This window comes from Prosopis cineraria, unplaced genomic scaffold (assembly GCF_029017545.1).
Source record: "Prosopis cineraria cultivar Desert tree isolate PC_DT_omini unplaced genomic scaffold, ASM2901754v1 PC8, whole genome shotgun sequence".
In the NCBI taxonomy this organism is placed as follows: domain Eukaryota; kingdom Viridiplantae; phylum Streptophyta; class Magnoliopsida; order Fabales; family Fabaceae; genus Prosopis; species Prosopis cineraria.
Window position 1 is genome coordinate 12,289,105 of NW_026555339.1, and position 23,744 is coordinate 12,312,848.

General features: G+C 31.0%; 2 protein-coding genes across 3 annotated transcripts; both read right to left on the reverse strand.

Annotated features, from left to right (window-relative positions):
* Positions 1–7,499: 7,499 nt before the first annotated feature.
* LOC129319016 (cationic amino acid transporter 1-like) lies at positions 7,500–11,747 on the reverse strand. Its single transcript, XM_054964046.1, has 3 exons — positions 11,296–11,747; positions 9,106–10,061; positions 7,500–8,128 (listed from the first exon to the last, which is right to left on the reverse strand). The coding sequence occupies exons 1-3, from the start codon at positions 11,717–11,719 to the stop codon at positions 7,685–7,687; spliced, it is 1,824 nt and encodes a 607-aa protein (XP_054820021.1). The 5' UTR covers positions 11,720–11,747; the 3' UTR covers positions 7,500–7,684.
* Positions 11,748–16,968: 5,221 nt separating this feature from the next.
* LOC129317697 (uncharacterized) lies at positions 16,969–23,439 on the reverse strand. Of its 2 annotated transcripts, none has more exons than XM_054962050.1 (11): positions 23,179–23,439; positions 22,964–23,065; positions 22,721–22,875; positions 22,526–22,619; positions 22,242–22,312; positions 22,053–22,159; positions 21,817–21,938; positions 21,238–21,326; positions 20,418–20,477; positions 17,618–17,722; positions 16,969–17,430 (listed from the first exon to the last, which is right to left on the reverse strand). In XM_054962050.1, exons 1-11 carry the CDS (start codon positions 23,345–23,347, stop codon positions 17,314–17,316), a joined length of 1,191 nt encoding a protein of 396 aa, XP_054818025.1. In that variant the 5' UTR covers positions 23,348–23,439; the 3' UTR covers positions 16,969–17,313. The 2 variants fall into 2 exon arrangements, with proteins under 2 accessions (XP_054818025.1, XP_054818024.1); XM_054962049.1 differs by having other exon boundaries at positions 22,721–22,887.
* Positions 23,440–23,744: the final 305 nt, after the last annotated feature.

The window sequence follows — 23,744 nt, forward strand, 5'->3', positions numbered from 1 at the left end:
AACTCATTATAATGTTTTTAACAAATATTATTGCTATGGCTATAAATAATGTAGGTAATTTCATACTTCATTCTATTTACATGGAGTAAATGTATCTAGACAATATTGTAAGAAAGTATTCAAAGTGTCAAAAATGGTGAAATTGTTGGAAGCAGCTTGTCTAAAATTAAGTTATGTAATTAATCACACGATTTGAATTGAAACAATTTGGCCGATTATAAAAAGAATAAAAACAACTAGCTATACTTTGTTAGGGAAAAAAATAACTCTTAATAAAAGGAGTATACATTTTTCATGTACATGGAGAATACTATACTACAAAAATTAGGTATTTAAACTAATATATACTCCATCCAAACCACAAATATAAGTTATTATTAACTATTTACATTTCTAAAAAAAAGTTAGTTAAAATCTAAATTTAAAAAAAATTCACACATTTTCAATCACACATTTAGTGAAATAAATACTCCCTTCATCTCAGATTATATGATACTTTTGGATACAATCTCATATATCAATAAACATCGTTAAATACAATTGAGAACCTTATTTTTAAAAAATAAAAATATAATTTTTTAAAAATACCATTCATTTAATATATTGAAAAAAGATAAGAATGAAAATTAAATAAAAATAAAGGGTAATATTATAATAAATGTATTTAATAAAATTTTAATATCTCAAAGTTTTTACTATATTTTAGGAAGTCAAATCCCTTTAAAAAGTATCTTGTAATTTAAAACAAAGAGAATATAACATTTGATTTTTTCAAAATATTATTATTAATTGCACGAGTGGAATACAATGAAGTAAGAATATATCAAATCTACCAAATGTCTAATACTCTTACTTTGAACCAAATTAAACAGTATTCTTAGAAAATGCAATATGTGCGTGATCTGTGTGTGGGAGTATATTTTTCAATGAAGGGAAGATATTATTAACAACTAAAAAAGCTTAAGTCATACACAGTGGTGCCAGGATCTTAGGCCAAAAGTATAATATCCTTTTGGACTTCAACTGAACATATTTAAATTTAAAATTTTTTTAAAACTCAAATATTTTTAAAGTTGGACTTAAGGGTACAAAATATTTGAATTAAAAAGTGCAAAATAGTAAAATATATAATCCCTTCTTATATTTTTTTCCAAGTTTAGGGGTCAAACAAAAATAAAAAAAAAAAAAAAACAAAAAACCCAGACTTATGCAAGTTGGATAAAAGACTGTTAATGTCAGTATGTAATGTTGACCCAAAACAAGTTGTTACGTTCATCAGTGACCAATGAAGCATCTCGTGCCGACTGGGGCAATTTTCTTTTTTAAAAAAATTAATAAATATTACTTTTCGGTTTTTTAATAAAAATTGCTTTACCGTATCGTGGATGCAGAGTTAAGTTAAGAGATTAATTTTAATTTTAAATATTGGATCTCAATCTCTTTTGTCTCTCATCTTTATTATTATTTTTTCAAATTATATTCATAATTTTTTGGCCAGAAAATTATCCTTATAATTAAATTGTATTACGTATAATAATACTCTAATATAAATGATAAAAAGATGGGTATTTTGTAAAATTAACAAACATTTTTACATATAATTAAATCATATAAGCTTTTAAATTTATATGAATCGATTAACTAGTTTCTTTGTTTAGAACCCAAAAGAGTAATAATTTTCATTTAAATTTAAGTGAATATTTAAATGTTAAAATCACATACAAATTTAATATATATACAGACACATATATCACTACTAGAAAAATTAAAATTAATTACAGATATTCCAATCCATCACTAATTATAAGCATTGCATTAGTTAAGGTACTTGTTCAAATATTAATTATCAAAATTATAATCAAACAGTGATTATACTAGTCATAAACAAAACATTTTATTAAAATAGTCAAACACTAGTTTAGAAATTTGCTAGTATCGAGCATGTTAACCCAGATTCCCACATTATGAACTCGAGCCATTGGCAAATTTTTTTAAAAGAATTAATAAATATATTTCATCATGTCATAAATGTAAGAGATACTTAAATAGTTTGTTTTGATCGTAGACTTTAATCAATTTTTGTGTCCATCATTATTATTTCTTTTCTAGATTATATAATGTATAAGCTGTGTTGGTAATACTCTAATGTAAATAATTGAAAGAAGGGGTAGTTTAAAAAAAATAGCTCACATTTTTTTTTACAAATAACTAACTAATGAGGGAGTAAAAATTCTCATTTAAAATTAAGTGAATATTTAAATTTTAAAATCACATAATAAAGTTATTTGTATGTATAATATAACAGAATAAAGTCATGACAAAAAAAAAACCAAAAAAGTAATCTTATAATCCCCAGCCGTGTGGTAGAACCAATTATTTAAAACTGGACCAAACTAGACAGTTGGATTGTCGATCAAAGCCGTTAACGACTCATTTTAGATTAAAAAATTATTTTTATAATTGAGTTGGATTGGACTGAAGTTGATCCACTATTAATCTGAAAATGAAAATTGAATCAAAAATTGGAGCAATTTTTAAAAAACTGAACAGTTTTAAATATAATATTAAAAAAAGCATAAAAATTTTAAAAATTAGATCCTACTAAAAGTTAACTTTATTTTTGGAGAATACACATGTATAGAATATGATTTGAAACTATTTTTTTTATAAAGATGTTGACAATTATAGGTGCAAATGTTGATACTTTTAAATCTACTCATATCTAATTCAATTAAGACCCACCTATATTTGATAAGTTATAAAATTATAATTTAAAAAATTATTAATTTACGGTCATGTTATGTTATTTTATTAACATACCATAGATTTGTTCTTATATTTATTATATATATTTAATATTATTTATTTAGTTATGACATCACTGATCCAACTGCTGGTTTAACCGGTTAGATCATAAAAATCGAGACGGTCTGACTTTTAAAAAATTGCTAAAAAATACTCCTCTAGTCCTATTTATAGGGCAGAGAAGAGAGAGAGAGAAATTGATCTTATATATAAGACACTTGTCAATTTTCAATGCTCCTCTTTACATTTATGCCCTCATTAAATTCTTTGAATGAAAATGTCAGTAATGAGATTTAAGAATATTCATTAGAGGTAAAAGTTAAAACTTGTTAACTTTTAAAACAAAATTAATGAGGTTTAAGGTTTTTTTTTATTCCGATGAAACATGCTTAAATAATTTATAAATAAGATCAAAAGGAGTAGCATTTTTATGTTCAATTGTGTTACTCAAAATGGAAAGAATATACCACCCGCTTTTTTTAAACCTTGTTTTAATATAAAAATCATTTTTTCCTTTTTTTCCCCGCAACCATACATTTGCCTGTTGTAATACCTGCGGCTAAGGTTCACGCTTTCATACCATACCAAACTCCACCTAAATATATGACTCCTAGCCTTATCATGATACGATTATTGTTAGTTCTTCCAATGTTACCATCATTGACTTGTTGGGCTCGTTTACAAAAAAAAATTTGAGGAAAAGCCCAAAGTCAACTTGGGAAAATCCCCCACTTGCTTTTAAGTTTGAAAAATAGTGGATCCAATGATTGGTTCAACAAATAAGAAAATTTGACTTTTTTAATCAAATGTTTCAAATTCAAGCTCAGAGAAATATAGTAATGTTGGTGGTAAAGAGCTTTTACATGAAAGAGTCTTGACCCCGGCTTGATTCGGTTTAATTTTGGCCTCGTGTTAAAACCTTCTCAACTTAATATAGAGCAAGCTTAGTATAACGAATGCTTAAAAAATAAAAGACGTTGGCATTAATTACTAAAGGTTAGCCATTTTAACAACGTTCTTTATTGCCATGTTACCGTCTCATATGCTATTATCTTTTGGCTTCGGGAAAGCCCCATATGCTTCAATTCACTTTTTAAAAACTACATTTTCTAAAATTTTATTTAGGGTTAGAAATATAATTTTGCAAAAAAAAAAATTAAAGTGCAATTTTACTCTTAAATTATATGTCCAGGAGCATCTAAAAACATAATAAACTTTTTTGGTGCAATAATCTCCTTTAACTTTTTAAAATGGTGCAATGTCATCCCTATCATTAATAAAAATTAACTTTGATTGTTAATTGATTAAAAAATTATGACAAAAAATTATAAATTCCATTTTGTAATTTTTGAGGGTCTTTTCTATAATTTTGTAGTCAATTAATGATCAAAGTTAACATTTGTTGACAATAAAGGTAATATTAAATATATTACAACAAAAATGAGTTTAGGACCAGACATTCATGCACCTATAATTTAGAGATCAATTTTTCATTTAAACCAAAAATTATGTGAAATAATTCCTTAGGGATTTCATAATAATTACTTCATATTGTGATACTCTCTTATCATTTGATTATTTCAATAAAATTTATTTGTCATTCCCCCCTTATATTTACATGCAAATTTAAAAAAGTTATTAGATAGGTCAAATTATTTTTATAATATAAATAGCTTAAACTAAATCAAAATGTAATAATATTTTATTTAAAATTATTTTTTATTTAACATAATAAATTTTATATTATTTATAATTTTTTCAACAAATCAAGTTTACCTAACAAATATTAATTAATAATTACATATAATCCCATTACATAAACCAATTTTTATTTTGACAAATAGACTTATGATAAATTGTAAACTAGACACATACTTAAGAATGAAAATATGCTAGGCCGAGCTAATTTTGGCCAAATATGCCCAAGCCAATATGGTAAATCAAAGAACTAAACTTAATCTGAAACTTATATAAGACTCTTTTTATGGTTTAGGCATAAGCCTACTTAAAGCCTAACTTGGCCTAAAAACCTATTTAAAATCCTACTTAAAAGTAAGCCTCTTGAATAAGTTTGCATTTTAGTTTTAAATGTCTCAAATTAATATATTTTAAAACTATTATAATATACAATATATAACCTAATTTATTAATTACAATATATAATACTTAAAAAAGATTTACCAACTACAATATAATATGATAATAAAATAACAACATTACGATTAATATATAGGTCTAATATGATTGAAAATATAACTAAAAATAAAAAAATAGATTGATTAAAAATTAAATAGTGAAACTGATGTATTTGATTTGTGATATATTACATAATATATATATATATATATATATATAGGCAAGCTTGTTTGTCTCATAGATTAGGCTTTGAAAAAATAGACATGGCTTAGTTAACTAAACAGACTTAATTAAAAGCTTGAATCTGACTTGATTTCATTTAGTAAGTAGGTTAGGTTAGGCTGTAGGTTCTTATTAAGGGCCTAATCTATTCCCACCCCTAAACACACTTAGACATTTTCTTTCCCTTTCCTCTTCGCGTTCGAGTTATTTTCATGTAGTTAACTATTATCCATTAACTAATAATAGTTCGTGTTTTTGTTTTATCATCTATGGCAAAAAAAAAAAAATGGAGAGATAAAGACCAAGAATCTTTACCAGAAAAACAAATGACAAGGAATCAACTTCTGAAATTTAGATGTTTGGTCAAAGTAAGATTTTATTATTATTTGTATATTAATTTGACAATCTTTTCAGTTTATATTTGCGATTTTTTTCTTAAATTTGTTTTTATTTCTACATATAGTTATGCTATGATTTTGAATAATAGATATAGGAAATTGTTTTGATGAGAAACTCTTATCAGTTTTTTTTTTTGTTAAAAAAATGATTAGAAAAAAAGGTCGACTGATTTGGCCCACGCTACCATCCAAACCCACAATCCTAATCCAAAAAAAAAAAAGTATTATGTAATAAATATTGTTCATATAGAAGAAATTAAAGAAAAATAGCCAACACAAATTGTGGACATATATAAGAGACAAGTCAGTGCACTTTTTGAAGCAATTAAATTCACATAAAACCCTATCGAGAATAGATTAGATTCAAAGGGAAGCAAAAGAAAATAGAAAGAAATTTTGGAGGCAGTGAGACATAGAAATTATCACATGAACCTTGCGTAATGCAAGTGAACAGTGTAAAATAAGCGACGAAAGTAACAAGAAGAAGCACGTGAATAATAATAATAATAATAACACATCCTTAAATACACAGAATTTAAAGAATTATTAATATTGCTTCATTAATTAATAAGTGATAATGAGTGAATTTGCTTCTTTTTGCATAGTAAAGTGCTTTTCCTTGTCAAGCTCATTGGGTTTAAATCCTTTGAAATTGATATATGTAAATTTATTTGAAGTTTATCTGTTTAAGAAAAGAAAGAAATTTTATATTTTATATAAGATAATGAAGTATAAAATACTAAAAAAACTTTACATAATTAAATTCTGGAATCTTAATTTTAGAGGATTTAAATCCCAAGCTCATCTCACAGACACCAACGTTATGCTTTTTAATTAGCAAACCCTTGGGTACATGCAAAATTTCTTTTTATAAAGATGATGTGAAAATAAAAATTGAGACACATTAACATTTCTCATTTTGCTTTCTAGATAATATTTTGTTAAGCCGTTGGGGCACTTAATATTTTGGGTCTGCCTCAAGTTAAGCTGGGAGTACTTAATTGGAGCCCAAATTAATTTGAATACAGCCGGTGACCTTGTCAGGTAGCAAGCTTTGCCATGAAATATTTAAGGTTAATGCATTAATTCTTCGGACTTGAACTCAAAATTTCTGATTAAACTGTTATAATTCTTACTTTATGATTTTCAAGTGTCTTCCTTTTACACATCACCATGATATTGTATGAAAAAGGACGCCTATGAATATCCCGGCCGCCGCCACCATCACTACGCCACCACTCAGGCCACCGTAAGTGTCGGTAGTGCTGACCGCGGTAAATTATGTTTAATTTAAAACATGTCTTATTTAAGACAAATATTAATGGTGCATTCTAGGTAATATTTTTTATAAAATTAAAATTAAAAAATAAATATAAAATATTTTAATTTAACACTCAATAATTAATAGTGTATGATTACAGACATATAAATGTGTCTGATTGCAGGCATTATTACTTAATTAAATTATTTAATTAATTTATCATTTATTTTTAATTAAATGTGTTTTAATAAAAAACAATAAAAAATTTAATTGAAAATTTATTTTAACTAATGTAATGTAATTATTTAATTTGATTTAATATCTATTTATGGTGACAATTTGATTTACGACCGTGGCAAAGAATGATGCATTTTTCTTGTTATTTACATCTATGCCATTGATGTCTTATATTGCCACAGTTTTTTAACAAATTATGACAAAAAATGCGTAGTCAAAATTATGTTTTGCACTAGTGCCTACAGAGTAGCATGAGAGGAGAAAAGGGCAACAATGGTAATAAGAGCGAAATACTTTTGGGAGAGTTATCCTCAATTTGACTTGACAATATTTGAATATTATTTAATCAAATAATCATATAAAAGAGAAGAGAAATTGTGAGACTACTCCTAAAACTAAAACAAAATCAGATTCCAAGTGCCATGTATAACAAACTTGATTGATATATAGTTCTTGAAAACTGTCATGCCAAAAAAAAAGTAGAAAGGAGAAAAAAATCCTAAAAACCAGCACTTACGTACACTTCAGCAATAAAGAAAAGAATAGTAACAGATGAATTCTAAGTACAAATAATAATAATAATAATAATAAAATCTTTCCCTTGTATCTATGCATAGACAGATATCTACCTGTTCTGTGAAGCTGGATGTGCAGGAGAAGAAGCCACAACACCTTCTTCCATGACAATATCATCAGTCATAGAAGAAGCAATCTGCCTGTTCTTCTCAAGCTCTTTGGCAGTGTCATAAGAAGCGTGCAAGCCAAACAGGACATAGTAGACCAAAAGTAATGCCGTCCATATCCCAAACCTTATGAACGAGTCTTTGTCTATGGAGCCTAGCAGGAAGATGTTGATGGCTATTGATAAAGATGGAAGCCATGGCACCAGTGGGACTCCCCAGTGCTTCGGCTTCTTCGCCTGCGGAACAAACAACCACAGCGCCGCCGTGCCCACTAGCCAGAACGGCACCGCCACAGCGTACCCGACCCACCCATCGCTCATTGCCCAGTACCCGGAAATGGCGCTGGAGGAGGCCAGAATTAGGACTAGGCACACTATGAGCTTTGTCTGTAAAAAAGTAATAGCTAGGGTTTGTATATGTACTCGATGAATTTGCGGACAAACACATATAACTTGCAGATTCACAGAAGTTAGATGGTAAAGTAATCTACTAATGTACTTCCAAATGAAACTTCAAAGAAGAAGATGATCATATATTCATGAAGTTCGATACTCTATAAAGTCTCACACACAAACAGTTCCCACCAAAAAAAAAAAAACTACATGAGAGAAAATATTTTTATCCAATTTATAACACATTTCATTGAATTTTTATTATTAATTTTTCCTCTTACACTTGCAGTAAAATAAAAAACTTATTAATGTTTTAGACAAGATATAATTAAGGAGTTTTAAGATTTCCTTAATTCAATGAAACATGTTGGAAGTATTTATTTTGGAGAAGGTTATATTTAATTTTACTCTTTATGATAAACATATTAAATTAAAAGACCCATTTTTCAGATTTTTTTTTCCCAAAATCTTAAACTATATTACTTAAGAGCAGTAAAAATGCCTGGGCAAATGAAGAGGATAAAATATAATTAATTCATATTACCTCCGCATTTATTGAAAATTTATCTAAACATAAGATTGGAGGAGTAAAACATTTTTTATATTAATATTCATATTTTTTTAAAGAAACATTAATGTATGTGTATATATTTATAAATATATACTCCTCCATTCAAAAATATAAGGTATTTTTAACAGAATCTCACTTTTTAATAAAATAGTTACTTATTTTTAAACTAATCCTACCTTTTCATATTTACCCCTATTAAACACCATACAATAAATATAAAGTCATTTATTAATAGAGAAACTTAAAAAAAATAATAATTACACTTCAAAAAATTAAAAATACTTTATATTTTTTAACATTTTTAATGGAGGGAGTATATATGAAGGTTTAGTTTAATTATGACTAATTTAAAAATAATTTAATTGTAAGAAAAATGTGGAAGAAAATGAAGTAACATTACCTGGTTTGCTTTCGTCGTCTCTCCAGTTGTGTAGTATCGTCGAACAAGAAGACCCACAGCAACAAGCATGAAGATGATCAGAGTAGAAATCGACAACAGATTCGACAGAATCTCAAGCTCCGTGAAGAAAGCTATCACCGCCGACACTGCAAGCATCGTGATCGTCGCATTCACCGGCGTCCCCAGCTTGGCGTCCACGTGAGCGAACCACGGCGGTATCATGTGGGTCCGAGCTATATGCGTCAAGTACCTAGCCTGGCCGACGGCGCTTACCAGTATCACCGTCGTCATACCCTTCAACGCCCCGATGGCCACTAAGTATTTCGCCCAATCCATCCCCACCGCGCTGAAGGCGACGGAGAAGGGTGCGTTTACATCAATTTCGGTGTAGTGTTGCATGAGGCAGAGGGTTATTGCTAGCAAGCAGTAAGCTCCGGTGGTTATCACCATGGAGCCGACGAGTCCGATGGGGATGTCTCTGGCCGGGTCCTTGGTCTCTTCGGCCATGGTGGACACGGCGTCGAAGCCGACGTAGGCGAAGAAGAGGACGGCGGAGGCGACGAAGATGCCACGTGGTCCGTAGGGGACGAAGGGTTGGAAGTTGCGAGGGTTGGCTTTGATGAGACCGGCGATGATGATGAAGATGATGATGGCAACGTGGATGACGGAGGCGACGTAGTTGAAACGAGAGGAAGCTTTGGTGCTGAAGACGGCAAGGATGCAGATGATGACTAGAACCACGACGGCGATGGGATCCAGGTGGCCATAGCTCGGGTTCATGCCGGGAACGATTATGCGAAAGTCGTCGGAGCCTCTGTTGCAGAGGGTGGCGAAGTAGGAGGTCCATGACCGGGACACGGCGGCGCAGCTGACTGTGTACTCGAGAAGTATGTTTCCGGCAGCTATGAAGGCGATAAAGTCGCCTAACTCTACCCTTAAGTAGGCAAATGACCCGCCTGAGAAAACAAAGAAGTACATTACTGAACACTGAACACTGTTCTTCAAAGAAATAAATGAACAGATTGGGTTCTTTACTTCGTTCTTTGCTTTCTGGATTTCAAGCTAAGTTGGATTTAATTAAATAAACTAAGTATTAATATTTTAAGAAACAATGACATGCTTCAAATTTGAAAAATGACAAATAAATATAAACGACCCTTAATTTAATTAGTTCAAAAATAAACATGCATAACTAAATTAAGCCACTTTTACGAAAATAGTCATAAAAACGAGTTGAGATCGTAAATTATCTAATACTTCAAGTGTGCTTCTATATGCAAAGCAAAAAGTAAAGATTGGTTCAGTTTATAAGATTTGATGTATAATAATTGATGAGTTCAAATTTTACTGCCAAATACTTCGTTGATAGAAGAAGATCGGTAAATACCTCTATGATTATTTCCCTGAAGGAGCTTTTTAACTGATTACCTAAACTTTTATTTGCAAAATAAAAATGTTTACTATATGAAAAAGTATTTTTAAAAAATTGAAATGGAAAATGCATATATATATATATATGTATATATATATGTATGTATCAAGAAAATGGAATAGATATATTAATAATTTCCTTTTTAAAAACAAATACTTTTTTTTATCTACCAATGGCATAATTTATGTACATATTCAGTGCACACAATCCCTGCTATTCTCTAGGTAAAATAACTTTTTTGATTTTATATTAAAGACATCAAATCAAATTATCATAAATTTAAAAACTCACCCTTCAATCAAACCTCACTTTTTTTGTTCATGTCTCTGCCTTGTTGGCTTATGAGTTATGACTTTTAGTTGCAGCTTTTGCTCTCTGTTATTGAACTCTGTATTATCTATTTCTTAACGAAGTCTTCTCTACTGGTCAAAAAAAAAAAAAATCAAACCTCACTATTGAGGTTGATAGTGAAATTTCTCCCGCACACCCAGTCTGACCCAGACGCAAATGTTTGAATAGCTTGCATTATTATGTAGGATTTTATTTTCCCTTGTTATAAAAAAATTAATTATAAATTTATAATCAATAATGAAAAATTTACAAACCTATCTCTCTATTTTAATTTGAAAGTATTGTTAGTTATATTCTAAGTCACATCCTAAAATAGGATAAAGTTAATTAATTATTTGAAAATTTGTGTAAAGAAAATTAACCACTAACACTATCACGTAGTAATTGGAATCAGTTGAACGAATCACCTGCAACGGGAATTTCGATCGCAAACTCGGTGTAACAGAAGACGGAAAGCAAGGCGGAGACGCCGGAGACGGCATAAGAGATCACAACCGCCGGCCCGGCCTTCTCCCTGGCTTCAAGTCCAGTCAGCACGAATATTCCGGCTCCGATGACGGCTCCGACGCCGAACCATATGAGGTCCCACCAGTTGAGCGTCTTCTTCATCTCGCCCTGACTGCGAGACTTCATCTCGACGAGCTCCGTTTGATCCATGGAGCGGGTCACGACCCGATCCTTGAACCGAAAGGGAGTATCCAAAAGCGCCCTCCCGTAGTTGCTCCAGCTCCGAAACGACTCCTCAGGGAGGAAGTCGTTTTTGCGATACGTACACCCTCTCCTCCGTAGTTCACTGTCGCCGCCGACGACGTCGTTGCCATCACTTTCCATTTTGCTGCTGCACCTCACAGAATGGATCGTCGTTCAGATGAAAAAAATGGCACTGTGATTGCAATGCTGTAGAATAAAACTATTTAAGGTAACAATAAATCCAAAGAGCGATATTCTCTAACAAAACTTTTTTTAAAAAATGTTTAACAATTATTAATTGGGATTGTTGGAGCAAATTATTGATTTTTTTTAAAAAAATTAGATCAAAGATCCTTTAACATTACAAAGTGTTTTTCCCCCGTACTTTACTCTAACATTTAGATTTATTAACAAAAAAAATATATATTGAATTTTTAAATATTAGCAAAAAAAATTCTAATCAAATATTGGTTTATTGATTTTATTTTTTTAAAAATAAAAATGACTAGCATAAAAATAAATTATTTGAATCTAATAATATTATGATTAGAAGATTGAAAAAATATTTTATAAAATTAAAGCACTCAACTGAAGTTTTATAAAATTTGAGGTTTAAAGTAGATTTTGACTTCAAAAATATACTACATACTCCCTCCCTCTGTTCAAAAATGTATGATATTTTTAATCAATTTTATATTTATTGTAAGGTGTTTAATAGAAATAAATATAAAAAAATAGGGTTAGTTAAAAAGTTATTGGGGGATGAGATTCAGTTAAAAATGCCTTATATTTTTTAACGAAAGGAGAATCTAATTTTGATTGAATTTTTGAAATTATATATAGTTGTATGAGATGCCGGTAGTTAAAATATATGGAATATAAACGCACATATATCTAGTAGGTATATGATACAATACACAACTGTACTTCATGATACACATTACATTCTACTCTTTCTATTATGATTTTGTTTTTATTTTCAACAAAAGATATCTATATATTACTTAAAAACTTAAAAAGGCAAAGAGCTAAATACTTTGGTTGATTGTTTTAAATATTTTTAGATTATCTTTATATTATTTTAGAAATATTTAATTAAAACTCAAGATAATTATTCATAGATCTACGAATTTTAAAATTGTGATAATTGAAACATCCATCCACCAAATCATGTTGTATCATATCACGTATCCATATAAGCGTTTCTTAGATTGCAAATATCCGTTTAAGGTAAGGATAAATCCAAATACTGATATTCTCTTAAAAAAATTTTTTAAAAAAATTCTAAAAATATTAATTGTAATTGCTGGAATTATAATAAATTATTTTTTAATGTTATTAAAATTTTAAAATTTATTTATTTTAATTTGATTGGACAAGAGTATATTACATATATAAAGATAAGTATATAAGCCTTTTCATTTAAAAAAAAATAAAATCATATAGTTAATTTATTGATTTCCAATCAATCTAAGGAAGTACATTTTTTATAAATTATTTATACTATAATAAAATCTTTTAATCAATATTATTAACATTTTAAAATTTATTTGACTAGATAAAAATATATTTAATTTATATGCTTAAATATATAAATCTTCATCTTTTCAAATTATATATAATTATGTATAGCACTTGCCACTCCTATAACATAAAACCAATGTTTTGAAAGGCGGACATGATGTTAAACAAGAAAAGTTAATGGTTCTTGATTCCTATGGTTCTACCAGTAGTCAAATTGATAATATAATAATAAAATAAAATAAAATAAAAAATAATATTTAATGCATATATAAAATACATATAAGAAACAAATCTACATTTGTATATCCAATTGTTAATAAAATATTAAAATAACATAATATGGTTATAAGTTAATAAAATTATAAATTATCATTTTATAACTTGGTAAATTGTTTAAATTAGATTTGAGTACAATATCTACATTTACCCCTATAGTTGTCAAAATCTTTATTTATATATATATATATATATATATATATAAGATCTTAAATTATATTATATACACATAAATTGTTCAAAAATGAAATTGGTCTTTACTGGAGGTCTAAGTTTTAATTTTTTTTAAACTTTTATTAATATTATGTTTACAATAGTACAGATTTCAATAAAACTATTCCAATTCCCAGTTTAACTCTAATTTTTGGCTCACTAATGGCTTAACCATAAAAATTATTTTTTTGGTTAAAACTGAACCATTCATGATTCCAGTCGACAATTCAACTAGTTCAACTGTCCAATTCAATCCAGTTTTTTAAAACAATGCACAAATCATAGGCATATTTTTAAATAGCAACGTTGCTTTTAAATAATTTTACTAAAACTGTTTATTTATTTAATTTAATTTTTCCTTTTAATTTGTTATTCCTCCACTATCGCCTAATTTATTATTCATCATCTCTAACTTTGTCTCAGTGGATCACACATTTCAATTTATACTATTTTGAGACACTCAATTTGTCAATTAATTAGTTAACTAATAATAATAATAGTAACTATTAATCAAATTAATCATATCTATGTCAAATTAACATGTCTTTAAAACCTGGACAGGCCAGTTCATTAAACCAAGATTTGGCACTTGGTCCGTTCCAATACAACCCTTAGAACCAGATATTGAGTGAACCGATCAACGGGGTAACCAATAAGAATTCATCTCAAAATAATTGAATTAATGTTTTTTTATAAAAAAAGAATTTTTTAAAAAAATAAAAAATACATTTTTAAATTATCCATATTCTTTGGCTTCAAGTTGCAATTTTCACGAGATTGTTTTTCATCCACATGCTTGGTACTTTCTCGCAAAAGGAATTTTGTTCGGCACAATGCAATATTCCCGCCGCCAAACAAAGAATGAAAACCATAAAATGAATGCTTTTGAAAGGAAGAGTCATGCAAAGGAACTTTAATTCTCAATTCGCATCGCTAAAATATGATTATTATTTTTCTACGTATTGGCAAAATATAACTTTTTATCATCAATATTCTGACGTGCTTGTGGCTGAATCAATCAATCAAATCCCCTCTGGCTATATCCAATTCACAATCATACAATGGAATTCGGAACCATCTGACCGCTCTTTATCCCAAATTATATTAGAATTTCAATTAAATATTATCAATGAGACTTAATCACTAGTAAATTTTAAAAAAAATTTAAAATTTCAATTCAATCTAAAAAAATTAAAGTAAAAATAATTTTAATAGTAAAAAGGTAAGACTACCTTTCACTTATTATGTAAATTATTAGTTAATTTTCTTATTTTACTTATTAATTTATAAAACTTGTAAATTACATCATTTTATCAAACAAAGCAACATTAATTGTTAATTTATTAATTTTATTTATTAATTTATTAACGTTAATTGTAATTTACAACTGTTGTTATTGTTTACAATCAAACAAATGATGCAAAGTCTTATATAATTATTAACATGTAAATTCACATAATTTAAAACTCATTAATATATTAACAAGTAAAATAAAAAAAATTAACAACTAATAATTCTACATAACAAGTAAAAGGTAGTTTAATCTTTTTACTATTAAAATTATTTTCACTTTAATTCTTTCAGACCAAACTGAAATTTCAAAAAAAAAATTAAAATCTACTAATAATTAAGTCTCATCAATGATCTTTAATTAAATTTTTTCTATATTCTAACTCTCAACCCTTGAACAGAACATAAACAATAAATTTTTTTTTGTTTTTAATAAATCTTTGTTCATATGCCAAATTGATGAAATCAACCCCCTTTTAAGGTGGAAGAACTCGCAAAGGGGTTAACACAAGAACGCGGATAGAGACCCACTCAAAAACCAAGGCTCATTGCAGCAAAGCTCTTGGGAGCATGGAGGTCAAGGAAAAGGACACAACATTCCAAGCTACTCATGAAGTAAGTAGTGACACGATACTAGAATTGCTCAAAGACAAGTTAAGAAGTGGACAAAGCACGTTAAGAGCCAATAGGAGGAAGCTGAACTGGGTGGATTAGACTGAAGATGGATGGATCAATTAACACTTACCCTACAATTGATGTGGAGAAAAATAGAGAGATAGGACAACCATGAAAACAAAAATCCTAAAAATAATTAACAAAATTGATAAATAAGCAAATTATCTGCTTAAATTTTAAATCTAATAGCCATAAATCAAAAACTCATTTATTATGTAATTTTTTTTAACTTTTAAAAACAATATAATTTAACTTGTCGCTAATCAAATTTAATTTTGAACATTGGTTGATCAAAAATGTCAAAAATGAACATAAAAAATTATTAAAAAAAAGAACCAAAAAATATCATAATAAAGGACCCAAAAAAATTCAAACAAGGACCAAAATTATTTTTGGCCTTTTTTTATACTTTTTGAACATTTTATATTATTTTTTATTAACAATTAAAGTTAACTTTTAATAATAGGACAAATCAAATTGCACCGTTATTAGAAGTTGAAAAAACTTGTACAATAAATGAATTTAAAATTTATAATGATTTAAAATTCAGAAAATAATTTGCTCATTGACCCAAAAAAATTACTAATTTTGAGAAAATCTCCCCTAATTTCCTCATCATATTTTTACCCTATTTTTCTCTCCATCCAAATCAAGCCACAGAGTAAAGCTACACGTGAAGGCGAGACAAGAATGGTAGCTGGGGATGTGGCTTTAGGAAAAAATTGGGATTTTACCCAATTACTACTACGAAAATGATCTAGAAAATCTGAATGTTTGCAGCTTTGCTGAAACGAAGGATACAAGAAGGTTCGAGTGTTCTCGAACTTCACAGAAGCACTTTATAACATCTCCGATTTTCATAATAGAAATCTTCCGGCTTCAACATGGCTGAAGAAATAAAATATCTGATCATGCAAAATTGGGAAGTCTCATATGACCATATTAGCAAAGAAACAATTTATTATGCAAATTGGTTGGCGAAAGTAGCTCAAGATATGATTACAGAGGAAACAGTTGTTAAAGAGAGCCCCTCCTCAGTGTGAAGTTTATGCAGCTTGATTTTACTAGAGACATGTTTGCTCCTAAGGAATAATTTTTTCCCCTATTCCAACACACTGCCTTCCCTTGTATTAAAAAAAAAAAAAAGGCTCACTATCACCAGTTTGCAGTTAAGAACTTCTCAAAATATGTGAATGAAGGAAACAAAACGAGGGAACCAAAGTGGCCACTAGGAATCTAGGATGCAGAGCAATATGAATGAAATAGGAAACTATCACATACATACATGCACGCACCCACACACACACACACACACACACACACACACACACATTTGGAGTTGTAAACTAAAATCAGAAAACGTAATATCATCAATATTCGCCTCACGAATCTAAATTCAAATGCAACGTAACTAGAAAAACAGAACACCAACCTTCTGTTCCATGTCACCCGTAGTGAAGAACATTCTTGCATGCGCCAGAGACCAGCCAGATTATTTATACAATAAAACCAGTGACAACAAAATTTCAGCCGTTAAAGAACTAAATTGCATAGACATGCTTACAAATTTGCATATCACTTGAGAGACATAAAGAAATGGAACAGACTCGCATAAAAAAGAATAAATATATTTCAAAATCTAAACCAACAAGAAATGCTGAGGTCAGTGTTTCAGTATCTATCTAACAAGAGCCATTGGATAATCCTTGTGTGGAGCTCCTTCCTAGACAAGGCCTTCATCAAATTCTGAACTTGTGTTATTGAAGGATTTCATCTTTTCTGTTCAGGTCTTCCATGTTAACGTTTGCCTCCAGTCCCATGTTTAGTAAATCAACCATGGAAAGAACATCAGATTTCAAAGAGGCTGCCAATGCCTAGCAGTCCGGTAGGAAAAAAAAAAAAAAAGAGCGTATAATCATATATTAGTTTCTTTGACATGGCGGAACCCAACAAATTCAGCAGTAAAAACTGGGGAGAATCAAATAATAATCTGGAAATATTTCCATTAGGAATTCCTAAATGGCAATTCTCCCTTTTCTTCCACAACCCAATAAGTTATACCTTTCGGTCCTCTTCTTTTTGGTGCTTTATAACTTCCAAAGGCCACTCAGATACAAGCTTCTGAAGTTCATCCTTCATGCCTGTCTTTTTAGCATCAGGCAAAGCCTGGCAAGCATAAACTCCAATAGTGTCAAAAGAAAGACAAGATATAAATAACCTAGTTCCCTAACAATCTAATCAAACACAACCACCATCTTAGCAGAGCAAGCAAAACAAAAATATATGAAGGAACAAAATTGACATCTCCAAAGTGACACCTCAGTTATAATGCAACAGCTCACACCTCAGACTAATTTCACGATCCATTGTTATGATTTTATAATGATGACATTAGTTAGTTAGGGGATTTAGCCGTTATAGAATCCTCATGTCTGAATGTATGGCATGATGACAGACTAATAAACTCAGAGTTCTTAGAATTCCTTTCCTCTCTAATATCTCTCAATCTCTTCTCCTTTGATCCTTCTGTTCTTCATGTTCTTCTCTCGATTTCCTCTCTATCTTCTTCTATGACTCTGAATCTTACAATAGTCTAAGAGTGGTATCAGAGCCAATCATCCTCGGCCATGGCACACCATTCATTCTAGGAATATGAGGATGACCACCAGATGTGGCTTCGTCAGCGGGCAAGTGTGAAAGAATTCAATGAATTCTTTGATAGCCACACCAGCAAATTAAAATTGGAAGAAAAATATTTGGTTTCTGCATATGTGGCTGGGCTCAAACCAAAACTTGTAGAACCAGTTCGTCTCTTCAAACCAAGAACGATGCAAGAAACTAGAAGTCTTGCAAGATTGCAAGAAATCTTGCAAGAAATCAAGCTAACACGTCAAGCAGAAAAGAAAAGGCACAGGCACTACAAGATAACTATGGGTCACAAGAGATTTTGGGGAACAATGAAGGAATTACCCCTCTACAAGATTGCAGGAATCAGCAAGCTAAGAATGGCATTAGAAATCATGAGGATCCTGCACCTAGGACAATTGATGTTGAAGTTGGGTCTTCCTTACCAGTGCAAGAACTGCAAGATAATGGCAATGATTTCAAGGTTTCTTTGTGTGAGTTGGAAAGTAAAGTAGGCTCAAACATCTCTAAACATGACTTCTTAAGCTCTTTCACTGTTGGTGTGGGTAAAACCGTCAGTCTTGACTTGAGTTTGGGTACCCAACACTGTTCGAAACATCAATGTTGCCCACCTGCAAAGCCATCGTCACCCTTTGTTCCAACTTTCTCTTCATCTCTATTTCTGATCAGCCTATCGTTACCCATTTATGTTTTTCTGCTGCCACCACAAGCTTCTCCATTGCTGTCTCTTGTTCCTAGGGTGTCATCGTTGCTGTCTTCTCTGGTTTCTCCATTGCAATCTGATTCTGTAACTTCAAATGCTTCATGGCTGTTTGCTCCATCATCACCACCCCCTTTTGTCTTCTTATCAACGTGTGTATGTCTTACCCATACCCATCTAAAGACTCTAGACTTCTCACGGCTACAAAACCTGGGTGAACTTTTTGCAACAGAGGGGGCATGTGAGAGTAAGCTTCAGTGGGTTTTTTTTTTTTTTTTTGGGGGGGGGGGGTTTGCACACATGGGTGCATGGGTCAAAGATAGCTACCTTTCATATCAAGTGGGATTAATTTTAGTGGATGGCAGCCAACACCGATAGTCAATACATGGGTTCAAGTTTCCAGAAAGAAAAAGGAACTACTCCGTGATTTTTCTGTTCAGAAGGTCATGTCGCTAGGTCCTAAAAAGTCAAGAGCTATTCTGCCATGTAGGTGGAAACCTCAGACGCATAAGCTGTACCTTTCATCCTTACTGAACCTGAACCAGCTTCTGAATTGATAATTGCATGGGCCAACATCACTCAAAGATGTTACAATCAGCCCATTGAAAAATCTGTCTTGTTGGGCTTTTCTTTGTCTTCAACTCTTCCCTACCCACTTGTTTGTTGTTCTATGGTACAGAGGAGGATTACTAAAAATGCTTTTGGGCTCAACTCATTATTTCCATTTATTCAGCACAGTGTACAGTAGCAGTGAACAGTGACAGAGAACAATGAACAGTAGCTTCTAAGAGTTTAATGTTTTTTTTCCCAATAGTTCAGCATGACCTTTGGGGGCAAAGGTCTTTTGGGAGGGGGGTATTGTTATGATTTTATAATGATGACATTAGTTAGTTAGGGGATTTAGCCGTTAGGTACTGTAGGTGTGTTAAGTAGCCGTTGGGTTCTGTTAATGGTTAAGTCCCTATATCTCTCTCTCTCTCTCTCTCTCTATATATATATATATATAATCCTCACGTCTGAATGCATGGCATGATGACAGACTAATAAACTCACAGTTCTTAGAATTCCTTTCCTCTCTAATACCTCTCAATCTCTTCCCCTTTGATCCTTCTGTTCTCCATGTTCTTCTCTCGATTTCCTCTCTATCTTCTTCTATGACTCTCTGAATCTGACAATAGTCTAAGATCCGTCAAGAATAATGGTATCATAAAATCCAAATTCCAAAAACACCTCTCCAAAAATAGCTGAAAAGAACAAAATTTCATCACCCATGTTGGTGCAGAATCAATTTAGTTTTTAGTTCCCTTTGAAAACATATTTGCGTTACACCTTGACATAAATTTTCTTTTATCTAAAGGATATTTTTCTAATTCTAGGACTATAATTCAGGGCATAGCCAAATTATTTTATCTATTCACTTTTTATTTCTAAATGCTATTGCAATTATTTGTTTCATTTTATCAGGTAAAATAACACATTGCAGGCACAAAAGAACATGCACAGCACCACACATACCTCATTTAAGGCCCGAATGACAGCTGCTGCTTCATCAGGTTTATGTTCCAACAGAAGACCCTGCACAGTCATAAACATAAAGTTGCTTCAAAGTGTAACATTGTTATGACTTATGACCCAACCTAAGTACCAAGCAACTGTAGGCAGTAGTTCTGGGCAACTTATGTGAAGAAAAGGTAAAATTTTATTAGACTGGCCACATTTTCCATAATTGAAAAAAGAAAAATTTCAAGATGAATTACACTCCTTTCCCCTGAAATCAAATCTTGTGATGCATTGATCTTCCCTACATCAAAATACCTGCCTATCTATTGTTTATAAAACATAAAAAGTATTAAACATGTATTTGACCAATATATAATAGTCAATTTTTGAATTTAGAATAAGCTGAATGTATAGTTTTTAAAAAACAAAATAAATACATTGGAATAAAAAATTCTCTTTTTTTCCTTTTTCATTTTAATGTACTTTCTCATAAAAGAAATGAATATTTTTCCCACGAGTATTTTATCATGTTTAACTTCAGAAGAATTGATGTACATTGTCACGATAAAGGAGAGCACCTTGTAATCTAAACATCTCTTCAGAGAGTAGAAGGCAAGTTTACTGTAAGTTATAGAAAATGTACACCTAGATTCTGTTCTAATGACTGCAGATTATGAAATTGATAGAAATAGAAGTAATAAGACCAAATTTCTGGTTATAATATCACTTAGGACCCAACATGATGAAATGCATTGTAAATACAGCAAATAAACTCAGTAACCAAAGTTCAATAAAACCACTAGCAATTCAGACAAAAACATAGATAAATTTCTACCTTGGCACATGACAAACCACTTGCCAGGGTATGCTTCTTCATTGACTCAGATCTCAGCTTCTCAATTTTCCACAATGATTCTGTGTCTCCTACAAATAAGCACATCAAAAGGTTCATAAACATTCATCATCAACAGCAACTGATGCAGCAAGCCCAAACAAACAGAATGGTGCAACCTTTCAATCATGCAGGTTTCCATGCATGCAGTTTCTCATAAAACAAGTATTCTTTGAAAAGAAGAGGTTTTTTAATTGTAGAACTTAAATAAAGAGCACAAGAGAGAACGAGCAAAAACGTATTTGACAGCAAGCAACACTTTTGCTGCTCCAGAACGTTGCTATGTATTCATGATATGGCTTTTGGGGCTTTGCCTATTTTTCTTCAAAGCAAGAAAAATCAACTTTGGCAATGTGGGAAAAAAGAGGCAGTTAAGAGAAACAGTGAAACAAAATAAAGCTCAACAGATGAATCAAATTCAACAAGATGCAATTTCAACTCAAACAGAAAAGAATCAACAGAAATGCTTTTAGATAAGCAAGCAACATAGAAAATCAAAAAGAAAAGTGAAAACATACCCACCTTTTCTTGCCGCAAATTCCATCCATGTGTCAAACGAGGTTTGTCGAAGTTTTACACCAGCCCTAACAAACCTCTTTGCATATTTATTAATCAACTCCCAATTATCTGTATTGTAACAAATGCTGCACATGGCCAAACCAGGTGCAGTATTAGGGCATATGCAAAACTTAATCTTTGCATATGAGAACTCTTACGCTGCTAAATAAAAGCATGAAACCACCAGAATCTCAATATACCTGAAAACTATATCTGCTGTGCCTGGTTGCAATGGTAGGTCATTGGTCTTTATAAGTTTCATCACTTCCATTAACAGTTTACTATCATTGTGATTCTTAGCATATGACTGCAATCAACTGCTGGTAATTTACGAGTTGCAAATCTGAGACAGAATGAAAACATTTAGAATTTCAGTATTTTAACAATACCAGCAAATGGTGAGCAGATGCAACGCTTGGAGTCAATCCATACAAATTATGCTTCCACAAGGTTTTCTTTCCTGCATAAACATTTAAGAAAATTCTTTTAAAATTTCATTGGATGTTTCTGTAACATGCAAATAATAGTTCATATCCATAACAAAGTAGCATGTATTAATTCATAAGAGAAAAATTATCCAACAGACAACTAATTAAGCAGTGTAGACGATAAAGCATGATTGGCAGAACAGAAGACCCAGAAAAAACAACAGGAACAGGTTCAGTATGCCCACCAAAGTCAAGAGCTCCTACTCTAGCACATGCTTTAGAAACTTCACGACAGAGGTTGTCATTGAAGTTTGCATGAATGCGAAGATTTGACAGCCTCTGCTTCCAAAACAGATTAAAATGATCACTATAGCAAAGAGAAGAAACAACTAATTTAATTTGAAGCAGACGATGCCAATGAAGAAAGAATAGAAACTAACAAATCTGCGAATGTTCTGCAAAATGTCAAACAGAAGTCTAATATCATCATGGTTCCCACACTTCTCAATCATTGACCACAACCAAGCATTTGGAGGCATTGATCGTTTAACATTTACAGATTCCAGCATTTTGTCATACAGTTCCTTCACGGCCTCTGCATTTAACACTGGAAATCAGGCATCCAAAAAGGACACTTAAAAAAAAAAATCTTTAAAGGAATGATGTAAATTAAAATCAAGAACCTGTTGTATCCCCTTCATCAGTATTTGCTCTTGACGTAGAAAATGATTTTGACATCAAGAAGTGCATTGGCAATGATTCAGTTGTCAATGATTGAGTCGTCCCTGTGTCAATGAATCATTCAATTAAGTAAGTAGCAGAAAAAACTCAAATCAACAAAAAACTATAGAGTGAAGTACCAAAATTTTATACGGAAATCATAAGACATGGACGCCACCTGAGAACCAAGGGGCCTTTGAAGGCAAGCTTCTGGTGTTCCGCCATGAAGTGACCAAGTGAGGATCTCCGATGCTCTGAAGGTCAAAAGAAAGGAAATGATAGGAGTTGAGAAAAATCTGAGAATGCAATGCCTTAGAAAATCGGCGAGCATTCGAGAGAACTTGCATGGCTTAAAGGAACAAAGCTATACACTGAGTCAATTAAGTGTCGTTCGGGGCCAAGTCGAAGGGTTTACCAAGATGCCACGAGCTCTAGGGCATCAGATCAGGTTTAGGGAGAGAAGAAAGAAGGGGGAGTTCCTCTGTAGCGCAGTCCGTGATGGTTAGGTGGACTCGCATTATTTATAAATATAATTAGGAAAGGGAAAATCACAAACAAAGACATCCGAAAATTGCAAATAACCATTGAGATCACGAAATTTTGAAATTAAATTTTAGGAATGTGATTGTTTATACTTTTATCCAAGAACAAGTTTTTGTGATGACTAAAATATCCTTGACTAACTAAAATTTTAAAATACATTAAATACATCTATGATATGTTTGAATGTACATGGATTTTGAT